At 29.3% G+C, this 17886-nt stretch overlaps 2 protein-coding genes and 1 pseudogene across 8 annotated transcripts; 2 read left to right on the forward strand and 1 right to left on the reverse strand.

Annotated features, from left to right (window-relative positions):
• Window positions 1-5648: 5648 nt before the first annotated feature.
• On the reverse strand, window positions 5649-6451 carry LOC149878363 (uncharacterized; annotated as a pseudogene).
• Window positions 6452-6618: 167 nt separating this feature from the next.
• LOC149878364 (mitochondrial substrate carrier family protein ucpB-like) lies at window positions 6619-14342 on the forward strand. Of its 6 annotated transcripts, XR_016447730.1 has the most exons (6): window positions 6716-7314; window positions 11003-11059; window positions 12105-12258; window positions 12367-12581; window positions 12704-13314; window positions 13585-14342. XR_016447730.1 is itself a non-coding variant. In XM_090073437.1 (5 exons), the coding sequence occupies exons 3-5, from the start codon at window positions 12083-12085 to the stop codon at window positions 13177-13179; spliced, it is 867 nt and encodes a 288-aa protein (XP_089929563.1). In that variant the 5' UTR covers window positions 6819-7314; window positions 11003-11059; window positions 11468-12082; the 3' UTR covers window positions 13180-14247. The 6 variants fall into 6 exon arrangements, 4 of the variants coding, with proteins under 4 accessions (XP_089929561.1, XP_089929563.1, XP_089929560.1 ...); XR_016447731.1 differs by lacking the exon at window positions 11003-11059 and having other exon boundaries at window positions 6706-7314; XM_090073437.1 differs by having other exon boundaries at window positions 6819-7314; window positions 11468-12258; window positions 12704-14247.
• On the forward strand, window positions 13647-17480 carry LOC145193429 (mitochondrial substrate carrier family protein ucpB-like). Of its 2 annotated transcripts, XM_090073438.1 has the most exons (6): window positions 14616-14660; window positions 15009-15099; window positions 15731-15843; window positions 16400-16553; window positions 16685-16899; window positions 16977-17480. In XM_090073438.1, exons 3-6 carry the CDS (start codon window positions 15744-15746, stop codon window positions 17450-17452), a joined length of 945 nt encoding a protein of 314 aa, XP_089929564.1. In that variant the 5' UTR covers window positions 14616-14660; window positions 15009-15099; window positions 15731-15743; the 3' UTR covers window positions 17453-17480. The 2 variants fall into 2 exon arrangements, with proteins under 2 accessions (XP_089929565.1, XP_089929564.1); XM_090073439.1 differs by lacking the exons at window positions 14616-14660; window positions 15009-15099 and adding an exon at window positions 13647-13752.
• The last annotated feature ends 406 nt before the right edge of the window (window positions 17481-17886 follow it).

A 17886-nucleotide genomic window follows, 5' to 3' on the forward strand; every position in this document is an offset into this window, starting at 1 on the left:
CCCAAAATAAATTAAAGTCCCACAGTGAATAATATTCTCTATTTTACATGTTTTAAATAAAACTTTTCATCAACTCAATTTGAAATAACTAACTCTAATAATTAATTAGAAATAAGTAACTTTAAAAAATGAAAATTAACTTTTTAAATAACTGTCAAAATAACTAACAAAATAAAATAACAAATCCTCCAAATTCTCAGCCACCCTTAATTAAGTTTATTGTTATGAGAAAAACTCATTTTAATTATTATTAAATAGATAAATTATATACACTTAAAAATGTACAAACCTATAAATATATGAAATAAATTAAGATACTTTCGAAGATTTCCTATATAATCTACTCTACTTCACATTGGTAAGATGAGCTTCACCAGTTTCTATTGTTAAAATACTTGATTTAGTGTTTGTTACTTAATTAACATTACCTAAATGAAGTTTTACTCTCAACATTTTTTTTTTGTACATACATTTATTGATTTATGTACAAACAAAAAAAATAAAAAAAAAAAAAAAAAAAAAAGAACATACTTGAATTTTATATCTAAAATAAAACAACTTCTATGGGATCAATAATACAGCGTTGCAACCTCTAAAAAAACCGCTTATTTCATGAAATAGCCCTAAGCTATCAGCTGTTAAGGACTTGTTCTACTGCTAACTGGTTAAATAATATATCAACATATTTATTTATAAAGGTTTTACAAAACTTTAGAATCACATTTTTGAAATAGTATGTAAAATTTATCAAGGAGTAATATATCTTAAAGTTAAAAACATATGCAAGCCGTATCCATGTTACATAAAATTCTTAACTAAAACTAATAAACAAATCTATAAGTCGCCATACTTTGTTATGATTTCATTTAACTAGTCCTAGTCTTCAATCTCTATAAAACTTCGTCTATTGAGTTCGCGAAAGAAAAATATTAAGTGTAGTCTATCTTCGCCTTTATAAACTAAATTTTTTTCGGAAGTTGTGGAAAAAGTGGCGTTTACAAGTTACAATGAAAAATGAAAAATAGGAAATAAGAAATCAAAGTTTTCGATTAAATGAGAGTATGACTATAGTTTAAATAAGATTAAGGCTAAGAGTATTAAAAGAAACTTTAAAAGTAAGTTCTTAAAATTTGTAACATTTAAAATATAATATTTGTAATATATGTTTATTAAAAAATTAGCAGAAAAATTACGCAAGTTACGTTATTACAAATTCGCGATCGCCTTATTATTTCTTGTTCTTAAACATCAATTATTAAAACCTCTTATATTTTGTTTGGTTGTTTCTGGCGCATTACCTCTGAGAATATATTTTAGAAACCGCAGGCCAAAAAAATGTTTTTTTTTAGTCGCATTAAGAACCACGGATTGAGGCAAGTTCGCTATTTACTTAGCTAATATTAAATTTTTCCCAAGGTTGTTTGATTATGGATTAAATAAAGGCATCAAAGTAAAAATGAAAATAAAGTGGCGTTGCGAGTAATCGAAACCAATTAACAAGGATAAATATCATCGATAAGGAGATTCCTAGCGATTACTAACGAAAAATATTTACTAGAAATGTTCTTATAATTGCTAAAACTCGCCCCTGGGTCTTACGATAAACAGAAGCAATTGCTTACTTTTTTAGAATATGATTGACGAAATTAGTTTTCAATTTTCATTTGTTAAGATTATGTAACGTGAGTTTTTAATATACATTTTAGGAGTTGCTAATATTTAGACAAATATTTAAATATAAATTAAATTCGAATATAAATTTGTAAAGCATTTATAAATCAGTAAATCTTTTGTTGCAAGTTATAAGGGATAAAAATAATAATAATTAAACAACCAATTACTTTTCCCTACAGTGTTAACCATAGTAATATTATTAGCTAGCCAAAGTAAAAGTTGTATGAAATTCGTGTTCTTTTCGCCCCCCCCCCCCCCCCCCCATCTCTTGTTTTTTTAAGCGTATCACGTTATTACAAAAGCGAGAACTGTTAGGCTGTGTGACACTTCCTGGCAATTGTCTCCAGTTTATTGTGTTTTGTTGGTTCCATTTTGTTAGAAGTGGCTACTTGTTATTTTTTTTGTTTTGTTTTTTTTTTTTAATTTTCTCTTATAAATTCCATCTTTATTATGACTTAAAAAAAAGCTTACAAAAAAGTGGATTAAATAGTTTAATTGCAATGAAAAAGCACTGTTACGCCCTTAAAATAATATTAGGAATAAATCGTCCAATTTTTGTTTCTTTGTAACCTGACTGGGTCAGGTTACAAAGAAACAAAAATTGGACGATTAACCAACTGGAAAAACTCAGAAAAATAGATAATTTAAGTAAAAAAGTGCCGAAAAAAAATCATAAATTTAACTATGCATGCTTTTATATTATCTCAAGTGGGTATTTATCTATAAAAACTCTTTAAATAAACCATGATTGCTTCCGCGGTTTTCAAGACCAATCTTCATGTTAAGGCAATAAAAGCTGAGAATCATAAACATTAAAATATCCCTTCGTATTACATTTCAAAAAGTTAAGTTATGGTTTTCTTAGTGTGAAGCTCGATAATAATTGCAACTTTCTAATTTTTATTGATATTGATTTCTATTGATACTTTTAAATAAAAAATGGCCAGAAAATGCTAATCATCAGTAGAAATACGATCGACGATATATACATTGTGGCAAAAAAGATGTTAATCGGAACAAATTGCAAAAAACACTTAACGTTCTATTTCAATGGTATGAAACAATATAAAAAAGAAATAGACTCTAAAAATGCCTCAGGAATTACAAGTATTATGAACTGTTCCCAAGAAGATCCAGTATCTGTAACAACAGTGAAGAGACGATTAATGGAAGCAAGATTTGGTGGTAGAAAAACCACAAACAAACTACATTTTCGGAAGTTAGATAACTGGAGATCGTTTCTCAAGAAGATTATGGCCAAAAGCACTTCTTAATACAACGAATCATTTAAATGAATTAGAAAATGATAAAATAGTTTAAAGGGTAATTTGGCCTCCCAATTAATTACCCAATCTTTCCCTTATTTATGGGATGAATTTGACTGAAGTATAAAAAAAGTAATGCCCAAGTGTGAAAAAGATATGTGGGAAAAACTTAAAAGGATATGTAAAGTGGTTATTGCCGCCGAAGCTGGCTACATAGATGAGAGCAAGTTACATATTTAATTATTTTTTTTCTTTAATACAACTTTAGTTAATAGTAATAGAGAATTTATTTCAAGTGATTTTCTTTTTTAATTTTTCCCCTTATTTTTAAGTACAATGTTGAAAAATTTAAAAGTAGTGACAAATAATTTTGGAGGGTAGTGTATATACGCATACAGTGGCGTGCAAAAGTTTCCGGCCAATGACATTTCATATTATAATTTATTTTAAAAAAAGACTAATGATTTGTAATCATTTTTAATATTAGTATTAGATTTAAGAAACGAAATAATATAGTAAAAGAAAATAATTTTTATTTATGAATTTTTTTATTGCTAATACTGTAACATATACACATGCAAAAGTTTCCGCTCACTTTTTTACTATGATAAAAATTATTAATCCATGAGTATAATAGACTTAAATTAAATTTTTATGTTAAACATTTTGTAGTCATCCATATCACTCTTTGGAGTGATACTCTTTGGAGTGATAACAGCCGATGTGGCATGGACTCAATTAATTAATACAACCAGGTGGAACTTTATCCAATTCTTTTTCAATTCAAACTTTATCCAGAGTAATGATTTGAATAATGCTGCTGTTTTAACAACGTGTGTTTTGGATTATTGTCCAGCTAAAATCTCCAAGTTATGTATGTATGTATGTATGTATGTATGTATGTATGTATGTATGTATGTATGTATGTATGTATGTATGTATGTATGTATGTATGTATGTATGTATGTATGTATGTATGTATGTATGTATGTATGTATGTATGTATGTATGTATGTATGTATGTATGTATGTATGTATGTATGTATGTATGTATGTATGTATGTATGTATGTATGTATGTATGTATGTATGTATGATGTTCTACATGAACAATCTAGGAAAGAAGAAAATGGCACACCTGAGCAACTCACTATTCTAGAAGAGGACCAAGAAGATGATGACAGCAATGAGGAAGGAGGATTAGAAGTTTCAGCAGAAGCAGGTGCATCAGCCCTTTCAATGATCAGGGAGGATGTCACAAAACTCATTAACAAGGTCAGAAAATGTGTCAGATTGTTTTGAAAGTCTCCAGTTAAAAATTACATGATTCTGCAAAAGCATGTTCAGTATGAGTTTGGAAAGGAGCTGCAGCTAATCTTAGACTCTAAGACACGTTGGAACAGCTTACTAGATATGATTTCAAAATTTGTTACCCTTAAGAAATGTATTCAAATGTCACTGATTGAGTTATCAAGCGATATTATGATTTCTGGGTCTGAATTTACTACCTTACAAAATCTATTAAATGCTTTAGAACCAACCAAGGTTGGTGCTGAAACACTTTGAAGAAGAGATTCGAACTTGCTCTCATCTGATGGCATTCTGAAGTTCATTTTTAAGCAATTAAAAAGCCAGAAAAATACCTTTAGACAAGAGCCAGTTGACTCATCTACTAAAAGAGTCGCTGAGAGGAGGAATGCAATATTAGTAAACTTTGTTAAATATCTGAATAATCCTGATGTCATTAATGGAGCAATCATGACATTTTCAAAAATTCCATGCCAAAGAGGAATGCAATTGCTACTAATGCATCAAATTTGTTTAATCGTTTGTTTGAGCAAAAGAGAAGTGATTCAATAGATGAGGAAAACTTGTCAGATCATGAAACTAGTCAGGAACAAGTACAGCAATTTATTTGTCAGAAGAGCTCGAGTTCTCCATTAGAGGGATAGTCAAAGGGGTTTCACCAAACAAACAAAAAATAGAATCAACTTTAAAACTAATGTGTAATTGAGCTTACAAAAAAACGAACAAGCAACTTAGATTTGTTGTACACGGCTTTAAAGTCAATCCAAGTAACAAGTGTGGAGGCTGAAAGGTCATTTTCTGCAAGTGGTCTATTTGTCACTAAACTAAGGTCAAGGTTAAATGATGAAACACTCAATTCTTTATGTTTTTTACGTGCTTAATGTACCAAGAAACGTAAAATTTGAACTTGAAGATACGATTAATGAGAAAAGGTGTTCAGACTTGAACCCCCTTTCTCATTAATCGGATCTTCATTAACGAAAAAGTATTGTCCCAGTGGAGAGTCTTGTCCATCGCAAAGATTAACTATTACAATTCGATACCTGGCTACAGGAGAATCACAACAAACTCAGTCCTTTTGTTTTCGAGTTGGGAGAGCTACAGTTTGTAATATAATCGAAGAAACTTGTTGTGCTATATGGGAAGTTCTCAAAAAAATATTTCTAAGAGCCCCAAATGACATAAAAGAATGGCAAAACATCATTAAAGAGTTTAATCAGAATAAGAACTTTCCACAGTGCATAAGATCTATTGATGGAAAACATGTACGCATTGAGGCTCCTGCAAAATCAGGTTCTTCTTTTTACAACTACAAAGGATTTTACAGAATGTGTAGTTTTTCACATCAGTTGGTTTAACAAAATGATAAGCTAGAATGTAATATTTACAATTTTTATTCACATTAATAGGTTAAACAGAGAGACTTGATTGTATCATCTTTATCTGAAAACTCTATTTTGAGAAGTGCTTGTATTTGAACTTTAGCCGAGGCCTTGGAATAGTGGTTTAATAGCTTTAGCTGTGGAATTAATGGTTTCATAAATAATCTTCATCCTGCTCTTCTTCAGTCGGATTTTCAATATTGGATTAAATCATTTTTAATGTTTTCACTAAAGTTTTGTCAAGTAAATCATCAGAATCTAATATTTTTCTTTTTCTTTTAGTTATGTTATTAGTATGAATTGTCGATTCACTTGACTCTACTTGCACACAAGAATTAACATAATCGTTTTTTTCAGTCACATCTTCAGATAAATGATTATTTATCTCCTTGTTCAATGGATGATGAATATTTTCAACTTGCTCACAAACCACCTCAACGTTTTCCTCCAAATTCGTTGTTTCTAATCTAGAATCATAAGGTGAACAAATATTCGATGTTGTTTTACTATGTTCAATAAAAGTATTTAGCCAATCGAGCTGAAGAAACTGAGGTGGAACTGAATTCCTTCCAGAACCTGATGGGATATTTCATTTTGATTTCAGCCACCTTTCATAACTACTTCGAATGCTTTTATACTTTTCTTCCGCTTGATTTGCAGAGAAGTTAGACAGACAACCAATTTTTTCCCATGCATTTTTCTTTTTCCATTTGTCTTTAAATTCCTTATCAAACTTGTCATACAAAACTGGAAACTTTTGAACTTCGTTCATAAAATCTGCATTAGAGATTTTTTCTAACACACAAAATGGAGCTGTCGCCATGCTTTGTAAATTATGGTGTTGTGAATAACGTCTTCAAGATGCAATTTGCGTGTGTGTAGGTGTTAATGTATGTAGGTGCTAATGTGTGTAGGTATTAATGTATGTAGTTGTTAATGTATGTATGGTCTTAATGTATTCAATGTGTTAAAATAAGGCGGTTGTACTACTTTGGAGTTTGTAAATTGTATGATTCGCAGTCAGATGGGAAAAATATTGTCAAGTTCATAAAGAAAGTAATGACTCGTTAGTGTCTCAGGGGAGGTTAAAATAATTCCTCACAATGGCGATTAAAAAGATAAGCTGCGCGTTTTGCACAAAAAACAAAATACTGTTGCAGAAATAGATTTTTTTCAAAACTCACAACTGCAGTTGTACAACATAAAATTTGTTGTACAACCAACGTTAAGTTGTGCAACTTACACTAGAAAATGTTTCCATTATAAAACAAAGTTGTTGTGGAACTGTTGTACGACATTCCTACATCTATTGAAAACCAAGCTTTAAGTAAGAAGGGCATAAAGTCCTCAAATAAAGGGCCAACTAATAGAGCGTACGCATCGTGCTCATTGTTTTCTTGAAGAACACGATTTAGCTAATTTGCGACTATTCAATTAAGAAAAACGCATCGGAAAAGAAATCTCTGACAATCAAAACTTATAGACGTACTTGATAATTTTGTAGTTTTAGTCTCGCACCTCTTTAGCAAAGTAACTTTGTACTACAAACATAACTATGGGTAGTTGCTTTTAATATGGCTCTTCTACCTACCACAGAGTCAGCTATTAATATTGACAAAAAGTTAGAGTACGAGAATCTTGCACGTTTCTTTTGCTCTGGTGTAGCTTGCATAAGTGCTGGTTTCTGTAAGTTTCTCCTTTAAAAATTATTATATTGCTGCGAGACAGTAATAATTAAAAAATGATTGGTTAACCTATTTAATTCCATGACCTATTACTATCAGCCACACACACACACAGATATATATATATATATATATATGTGTGTGTGTGTGTGTGTGTGTGTGTGTGTGTGTGTGTGTGTGTGTGTGTGTGTGTGTGTGTGTGTGTGTGTGTGTGTGTGTGTGTGTGTGTGTGTGTGTGTGTGTGTGTGTGTGTGTGTGTGTGTGTGTGTGTGTGTGTATAGAATAAAATTTTAAAATATGAAAGTCTTACCCTCTAATATTATCAAAATTAATCTAATCGAAAATTAATTAAAGTTCCCAGCCTTTGAAAGTGATATTTAGGGGAAACTCAATAACTTTGTAACACAAATTTAGTATACTTTTTGTAACACATATTATTGCCAAGAAAAACATTTTATAAGGCAAATATAACAAGTATGTTGTGACAGTTAAAGTAATATTGCAAAAAAGTCAGTTTATTGGAGTACTCTATTGGCATTTCTTTCAAAAATTTCTTTTTCTCTATGTTGTTGCACAACCTATGGTAGAATTTTTCTCCTCATCCTTGGTCAGTATTTCATTATACTGTGTGATTAAGGCTCCAACATTCTTAACATCAAAATTTGCTGTTGTAAACTATTCACTGCATTTTTAGTCTATTTGTAAATGTCTTGTGTTCCAGATTAATGGATCATTATTAAGCAAAGTCTGTCAATCTCCAAACTTTGAAAGAATTTTAATGTTTTTGGCATCAATTCTTTTTCAGTCATTTTTAAATAGATATTTAGGTTTCCCAATCTGTTCATGTTTTTCTCATCTGGTTCTCTTTTTAGTTTTCTGATCATTTATGTTTTGTTTTATGTGATCTATATTACTTAAGAAAAAAACTGTAATAAGTTAGGTTTTAATGCAGTCACTGCTTTCAAAAACCATTATGTCTAATCTTTACCATGATTAAATTTTTTCAGCAATAACAAGTCATTAGCAGCTGCAAATGAACAAGAAAACTATGGTGATATAGAGAAGGATTTAAAGTGCATCAAATTCCAAAGATGATTTTTCTTTTGCAATAATCTTAAATTGTTTTTGGAACATATAAATTCTTATGTAGTGTGGTAGAATGCACCTAAAACATTAAAGTATTGTTGCCTAGGAAGAGTTTCTCTAAGAAATATTGATTTAAATATTCCCTTAAATCATTCTTGATTCTAACAGTTTGTATATAATATTAGAAAAAAAAGAACTAACAATAAAATTTGTAGTCACAAGCTCTGAAGTTTGGAAATTAAAAACATGTGAATATTCCAATTGTTCATAAAAGTTTAGTTCTGCTTTTTATGTTATTCATAGGAGTAAAATTGTGATAGCTGCTAGTGCCTGGTAAGGCTTTTGCAATTATTTACTTTTGTTCCATTTCAATTTGGATTACCATGTTTGTTTCCTTAGATATGTAATAAAAACTAATACCTGGTTTTATTTTGGCAAAAATCAAACATTGAAGATGCTGTAAGTTTATGGTTATTTGTTGTTCTATGAAGGCTAGCAATTGAAGTTAGTCTTTTCACAGTCCAACTAATATACCATCACACAGTTATTTACTGTGACTTGCTACAAAACAAGGCCAAAAGATTTCATATCAAAATCTTGTTCATGGTTGCAGACATTTATGAAGTTTTTGCAGTTTTTATATTGATCAGCACACCCATCTGAAATATAATGAGCAGTTTCTATTTCCTAAAATATATTTTTAACATGCTGAAATAACGAATATCAGTTTTTTCAATTTACCAGCTGAATGTTAATTTCTTTACATCCTTCTAGAAAAACATGAGTAAAACTTAAATTTTCAAATATCACGCATATTCATATATTTCACAAAAAAATCTCTCTACCTACAATTACAATAAAGTTTAAAAAAAGTTTCATGATTAATTATTTACACCTTATCTTCTTTTTCCATTGTGTGAATTATATGGATCACAGCTAGTTATGTGGATTGTGAAGTAACACTTCAAGTAAATATGTTCGTGGTATAGGCAAACCATTGTATTTACATCCATTTCGATCCCAGATTGACTAGTTTTAAAGTCTTTTTCTACCTCATTAAGAATTGAAAATTTACATAATCTTTGGTTTTCACATTTGTTTGTGACAACTTTCTTTATTTTCTAAACCAATTGAATACCCTTCTTTATCATTTATATTGTTAATTTTTAGCTCTGAAAAAATAGAGTAACTTTAAAATAATTATTTTTTGAAAAGTTATAAATAGTCAATCCTTCAGCTATTAAACATAAAAAGCTTTGTATAAAATACACGTACATAATCTTTGAAGTATTTTTTTCTGAGATGATGTATTGTAGAGGATATTCATATGCTTGCATTTGTAGGTCTTTGTATAATTTATGCATTAAACAAAACTATCTTCAATATAGAATGTAAACCATAAAAAATACCTAACAAGTTTTATTCCTGCTGCAGTTTTCATGCTAATCCATAAATAATCATTTTAAAAATTAAAAGAATACTAAGTGTCTGTAAACTCATGGCTTTTAGTGACTACATTGTCAAATGACAAATGAAACATTTGTATAGTTACTGTAAAAGTAATCATTAATTGATTTTACCAAAACCAGGCAATATGGGCATTATGTTGTATAAATTTGAAGATTTTCATGAAAATTTGAGGACTTTGAGGGACCCCTAAGAATTTATTAAACATTTTGGATTTTTTTAAGTAGAGTCAGGTAATAACAAAGAAACTTATTGACTTTTTGGAGGGTAAGACTGGCTTTTAAAAAAAAAATTTTTGAGCCATTTTTTGTCATCCTAATATATATATATATATATATATATATATATATATATATATATATATATATATATATATATATATATATATATATATATATATATATATATATATATATATATATATATATATATATAATCTTTGTTTTGGTGTGTATATTTTATACTATTTTAAATAAAATATATTTTCTAATAAAAAGTACCACAAAGAAAGTGATCATTTAAGTAAAATTAACTTTGTTTCACAGTAAATATCTAAATACATACTTCTCACAGCAATTATTTAAAGGGGCGGATCCATAGGTGGATATGTCATTTGGAGCCTAAAGTTTTATAAAATATCTTAATGCACTTATTTACAGAAAGATTATTTAGACCCCATGATCTACGTAATATTACAAAATAGATTTTTTTTTGTTCAAAATGCCTTTTAAAATGATATCATACTATGTGATTTTAAAATGATATCATACTGATGATGATTTTAAAATGATATCATACGTGGTGTGATGGATGAACTACTTGTGCAATCACAAGTGAGTAAATTCTGAGATCTTACAGCTCATAAAAAATGACTTTTTTTAAACAATTTGAAGAGCCTAGTAAGAGTTTCTTTGAAAAAGAAATTGTTTTCAAGTTGGGAAGATTTCATTATTTGTTGAAAAGTCTTTGCTTTAATGGTTAAATGTAAAATTTCAAGTTAGATTTTTATTTATGTTGCCAACATTTTTGTGAGCTAATAAAACCTCTTGCTTTTTAGCTGAATGGATTTATCAGTTAAATAATGGGCTCCTTTTTTTTTTTTTTATTATTTTCTTATTGTAAAATTTCTTTTATAGATCTCCTTGAAAATGGTGTTTATCTTTCCAAATCAGTGTTGTTGATGTTTAATATGAGTATGGCAATTAAAAAAACTTTGTAAAATTTTTTTTTTACTTAAGGTATGATCAGCATGCAGGCAGACATAACTCGTTTATGTTACTGAAAAATCTTACATATTTTTGATCAGGGTTTTTTTTTAGTGTTTAATCTTTTTTTTCTTTCTATTTTTAATGAATGGTTTCTGAACTTATTTTAAAGGTATTTTTAACAGCATATTTAAACCGTTTTAATCAATTTCAACTTTTAACAATCTCTCTGAAAATAGTTTTGAAGTTTTTTTTTCTAATTGTGAGAAAAAAATATTAAAGACCAAATAATTTTTGGTTTTTAATAACATATGCAATAAATAAAGAAAATAGTAAATAAGAAAACGCAGCAGGCTTTAACATAATTCTAAACACTTTTTTAATGACACATTTAAGGCAGCACAAATGATACAAAGATCAATCCAAGTATCAGCACTGGTGGTACAATGATCAACAAAACTGAACAACTTATTAAAAAGAACTGGATTATTTTACAGTGTTTCCTTGTTAAGTTTTTGTTTATAAAATTCATAAACTTTTTTGTTTTTCAAAAGTTTTCAGCTTGGTTTTAGTCTTTTTAAAATAGTTCTATTTGATCGTTTTTCCCCTCTTGATTTTGTAAGTTACAGAATCTTTTTGTGAAAATAGAAGATTAGTCATAAAGGAAGATCAAGCAGTAGGTCAAGAAAGTTCTGTTTCCTTAAAATATGAAATGCTGATTGAATGAGGAGAAACGATGGAAGAGAATGTTTGGTTATCTCCAGAAATTCGGCAATGTAACAAATTTCTGGATCCGCCCCTGCTGTAGTACGGCACGGCTATGCATTTACAAAATTAAATACAGCTTAATCTGCAAAGCTAACCTTTCGATTGTATCGAATATTTGAGTTTAGTAATGGCTTAAGTAATCTTAATCAAAAATATTAGCATTATGTTTGATTAATCGGGGCTCTTACTATATTTTTATTTATTAGTGTTTAGTTGGAACTAAAATTTTATAAAGTGTAAAATATGTTATTTCATTTATATTTAGTAACCAATCCTATTGATGTTATTAAAATTCGCCTTCAATTAGACAACCAACTTTCTGAGACTAAAAATATATTTTCAAAACGAAAGTACAAAGGTTTTGTTAGGAGTGCAATATATATTGTTAAGAATGAAGGATTTGGAGGGTTGTACAAAGGGTGAGTTGTTTTTGATTATCTGAAACTACATTTTGTAATTTTAGTTTTTTCTGCCATCAATTTTCAAGTTTTTCAACTCTTTCGTTCAGAAAATTATCTTTTTCGTAGGGTTACTGCATCAATAATGCGAGAAAGTATTTATAGCACATTTAGATTAGGTGCATATGAACCAGTCAAAGATAAACTAGGAGCATCTTCCATATACGCTCCATTATGGAAAAAGATACTTGCTGGAGCAATTGTTGGTGCAATAGGTAGTGCGATTGCTAATCCAACTGATTTAGTAAAGATAAGAATGCAAGCTCAAGAAGAGCTAAAACCTGGTAACTAAATTTTTTAAAACGAATTTTCAATCAGGAAAGTCTGGTAACTATTTCTTTAAGATTTTAACTGAAGAAAAATATATTAATGTTTTTTTGATATTTTATGCTTAATATTTTTTTAGGTGAAATAGTTCGCTATCGTCACACTTTAGCAGCATTTCAAGATATCTTCTCTAATGAAGGTATTTTGGGGATGTGGAGAGGTGTGGGACCTACCGTTTTGCGAGCTGCAATTCTTACTGCGTCTCAAATACCGTCTTATGATCATAGCAAATGTATCCTATTAAGAAACAATTTCATGGAAGAAGGCTTCAAGTTGCATATAATAGCGTCTGTCACAGCCGGGCTGATAACAGCATTTATAACCAGTCCTGTTGATGTAATAAAAACACGAATGATGAACGAAAACATTGTGCGGAATAAACACTTGGTTTATACATCGACATATTCGTGCTTTGTAAAAATCTTAAGAACTGAAGGTCTTTTAGGTTTTTATAAAGGATTGGTTCCAAATTGGGTACGAATAGGCCCTCATACAACTATATCATTCTTAATATTTGAGCGGCTTAGAAACAGAGTTGGGTTGAAACCCATTTGATTGTGAAGTTTCGAACTAATTTTAAAAATATATCCAGCCTCCAGATTGTGAAACCTTGAGGAATATTTTACAGTAATATCAATAATACAGATGGCCATTCCGAGAGAAAAATTAACTTTTTTTCACGCTAGAAAAGTTAAGTGACCCAAACTTATAAGTGAAAATACTTTCAAAGTTTTAAAAAGAAACTTAGTTTTTTTTGTGTGTGTTTCTAGCAAAAAAATGTTCTCAGTTTCTTCATCGTTTAAAAATTTTAACGTTCAAATTTTACATTTCATACCACATGAGGTACGAAAAATTGCAAATTTTTACAGTTTTGTACATCATGTGGTATGATAGATAAATGTCTAAGCTTTAACCAAACCATTAAAAGATAGTATTTTTAAGTTTATCACTTTATTTTAGTTTAACTACATATTGGCAAACTGTTTAAAATCGATGGTGCAGCTGTGTGGTAGCTGCGTAGCTAATATACGCATCAGTGTTTACACAACACTGTAAAACAAAGGAAAAATCAAAGACAAGATTTGTTTTAAACTGTTTCTAGTGGCAATAGCTAATTGGAAATCAAAGGTTTCTGCCTTTCACTTACCAAATTTGTTTTTATTTATATAATTACAAGTTTTATTCAGAGTGTTATTTTAATGACACGTTGCTCAAATTTAATACTGACAAATTTGACTGACAAGACAATCTTAGTAAGCATCAAGTGAGGATCATTGATAAAAAAAAGTGAAGTATTTAAATATCTAATTCATAAGTTCTTGCATCGAATGAGGCCAAGATTACAGAGGGAATTTTTGTGCGGCCTGAAATGAGATAGCTCATTGAAGATCAGTTTGAATAGACTATAAATGATCTTTGAATTGAACTCCTGTAGAATAATCTAATCTAAATTGGATACGAAAAATTGCTCGTCAATCATCGATTGCCCAACTACGTGATTCTTGTTTGACAGTTAATCCACCTATGTGGGACTTTGGGATGCTTCATATGAGTGAAGTAGACGTCTATTCATTTTCTAATGTACCATCTGAAATTGGATAAATGAATATTCCACTCAAATTATAAGAGTAGATTTTTATCTTCCGTAATAACAATTCTCCATTTCAGCAATATCTTGCTTTTTTTTTTTTTACAGAAACATTTTCGTTCCATTAAAACTTAAGGAAAGAAATTTTTACGAATTTTGCTTGAATTCACAAAAACCACAAAATCTTTGCAAAAAAAGTTGAAAGAAAATATTATCTTCATGACCCGAGTTTAACAATAAATGAGCAGCCAAATCTTTCGTAAAACAGAAACAGAGTTGTTTAGTGGAGAGATTACCTAATCCCTTAACAACGTTGTCAAGACATCAAAGTTGTGATGGGTTGTTGAGCTTTACGATGATCTCAGCTCCCAGAAAGGTTAAGATAAATAGCTAATGATTGGAAGGTAGCTGGAATCACGAAAGTAATTGAGCAATGGAAGATGAATCAGTAAGAAATATCTTTTTAATATTTGAAAATGAAATCAAAGACAAACTGAAACAAATTAGTACACTGTTAGGATTTTATTAAGTGTTGATTTTCTTTTGTACATCGAAGTGTTTTGCTGCATGAAATACAACTGCTTAGCTTTTAAAATATTAATTTTAATTATTTTACTAATAATATCAATTAATATTAAGAATACATTCAGTTCTAAATGTTATGCTTGACAAATTCTAATTCTGCTTCTCAATTTTCAGCCTCTGCAAAAATGCAGATATTTGCTAGAGATAGCAGCAATGTTTTACTATTTAAGTCTGGTATTTCTTTCTTTTTTTTTTTTTTTTTTTGTTTAAGGTTTCGTTGTTTGTTACTACGGAAAACAACTCTTGGCATTTAACAAAGTTTGGTTTTCATCTGCGGACAGCGATTCTCTTCATACAACAAAGTTTCATTGTTTTTTGTTGCTATTTTAAATTTTTAAATTGAAACATAAAAATTTTCTCAAAAAACTTAAAATAATGCGGTTCAGATTCGAGTTATTTCTGAATTTATCAAATATAATTTCAAATCATTATTTAGATAACTGTCGAGTGACAAATGTTATTTATTTTAGCACTCCTTAAAAGCTTAAAAAATTTGAAAATCATAAGGCAAAGAGTAAATAGAAGTCGTGAAAACTTTTTAGCTATGAAATGTCAGATATCTTTATTTTAAAAAAGATAAAGTTTATTACAAGTTATATGGATTTATAAAATATATCCATTTACAAAAAAATGTATATAGTATATAAAAACAATTGCAATAATTTTTAAAGTTTTACGGCGTGGTTTTTATTCTTCAACATTTAAAAATTCTTTGCCATAAAATGGTGACCTGACTAAAAGATATTTGACAGTTCAAAACGCGATGCGTTTGCTACATTAACAAAGTTTAATATATCATAGTCACTATTTGTTAACTGCTTTTGTTTTTCTCGCAAAATTAAGAATTTTTCAAGTTTCTCGAATAAATAATTTGTAATTATTAATTTTATAAAATATTGATTTTTTTTTCACTTTTTAAAAGTTTGCTTTCAGAAAGAACATTGAAATGGTTTTTCCGTTGGACGACCCTTCTCCAATTCATAAAAGACAGGAGAATTTCATTCGATACTTCTGTTCAGCACTCGCGGTGTCATCTGCTGCGTTCAGTAAGTTCACAATTTGAATTTTTTTTGCACAGATTCCGTTGTCAAAATACGTGTTTCTAAATTACGATTTGGCCTACAAAAGTGTATGCGCGAGATATTGCATGAGATACTTTAAAGTTTTTTTTACTGTAGCAAAAGTTCATGAATTTTTTTAAAAACGTCATCAATAACGGCGGTTAAGTATAATCTATTGGATTTTATCTTATCTACTGATTTTAATGTGTAAGCTACTGGATTTAATGTATAAACTACTAGATTTAATGTATGAACTACTGGATTTTACGAATAATCTACTGGATTTTATGAATAATTTACTGGGTTTAATGTATAATCTACTAGATTTTATCTATAGTATGCTGGATTTATTGTGGTACTCATTAAACCATGTTATAAAATGTTAATATTTTCTACGTAGGTGGTATTAGATTTTAAAAGAATGGGTTTTTTACGTTAGCAATAATAACAACGATGATGATATTTTGCTAGTTTGAATAAAAGAATAAAAAATTTCAATGTCTAATTGAGTTTTTTACTATAAGAATATTTTAACGTTTAGTTACCAACCCTGTTGATGTTGTAAAGGTTCGTATACAACTGGATAACGCACTTTCAGAAAATAAAAATATTTTTGCCAATCGTAAGTATAAAGGACTTGTAAGAGGAGCCATTTTGATCGTCAGAGAAGAAGGATTTAAAGGCTTATATAAAGGGTGAGTTTTTCTTACATGATGGGTGAATTTTTGTTACATGTAAGGTGAAATTTTCTTAAATGAAAGGTTTTTTAAAACTTAAAGATTTAGAAATATTTTTTGCTAAAATATTTTAATACAACATTTATTAGCGTTGTTCCCTCTGTTATGCGAGATGGCACTTATAGTACCCTCAGATTAGGGTCTTATGAACCTGCTAAAAACATCCTTGGAGCATCCTCAGTATATGCACCCTTATGGAAAAAACTCGTTGCAGGTGCAGTAGTTGGAGGTATAAGTAGTGCCATATGCAATCCTACAGACGTTGTGAAAATCAGAATGCAAGCAGAAGGGACACTTCAGCTAGGTTAGTTAATTCCAAAGTCCATTTTCAGAACTTCATTAAATTAAAATGAAATTTTCAAAAACATTAAAATTTTTTAGGCCAAAAACCTCGTTACAAAAGTACATTTACAGCGTTTCGAGATATTGCACAAACAGAGGGTATAAGTGGATTATGGAAAGGTGTTGTTCCAACCGTAATTCGTGCTTCAATATTGACAGCATCTCAGATACCAACATATGACCACACTAAATGTTTAATCTTAAGAAACAATATCATGGAAGATGGGTTGAAGTTGCACTTTATAGCATCCATGTTCTCTGGATTTGTCACTGCTTTCATGACAAATCCCATAGACGTCATCAAAACACGAATAATGAGTGAAAAAGTCACGATGAACAAAGGCTTAGTTTATGCATCAACTTCAACATGCTTTTTAAAAATACTTAAAACCGAAGGGGTTTTAGGGTTTTATAAAGGTTTTATGCCAAACTGGATGCGTTTAGGCCCACATACCGTTGTCACTTTTTTGATGTTTGAACGACTTAGGTATGCTTTTGGTTTAAAGCCAATGTAATAGATTTTAAAATAAAAATTGAAAATAACTAAATTATCATGGATATAAAAAATGAATATATAATTTTTTATATGAATATAAAAATATTTTATATAAAAAAGCAAAAATCAAACCTTTAATTACAAGTTGATAAAAGATATCATCAAAATGGTATCCTTTTACACAATTTCTTAATGTTGGACAAAATCAAGCATTGTTTTCCGGTTTGTAAAATCAAAAAATAATTTGCAAAACTCTTCGTATTTTTTCAGTACAAAGAATCAAGAAAATGCTGAAAACCTTTTTTTATTCTAAATTTTTTAGAGATGACCTTTTTATGATCGAATAAGGGAACTCAATGCCGGTATATTGGTTAATTTTTTTCGGTATTAAATATTCATATTAAAAGTTCAAATACCGGTATTTGGCTATTCTAATTAGTTTTTTAATCATTA

This window comes from Hydra viridissima, unplaced genomic scaffold, assembly GCF_058129835.1.
Source record: "Hydra viridissima isolate aposymbiotic clone 2 unplaced genomic scaffold, HvirCarnegie_v1 scaffold_15, whole genome shotgun sequence".
Lineage (NCBI taxonomy): Eukaryota > Metazoa > Cnidaria > Hydrozoa > Anthoathecata > Hydridae > Hydra > Hydra viridissima.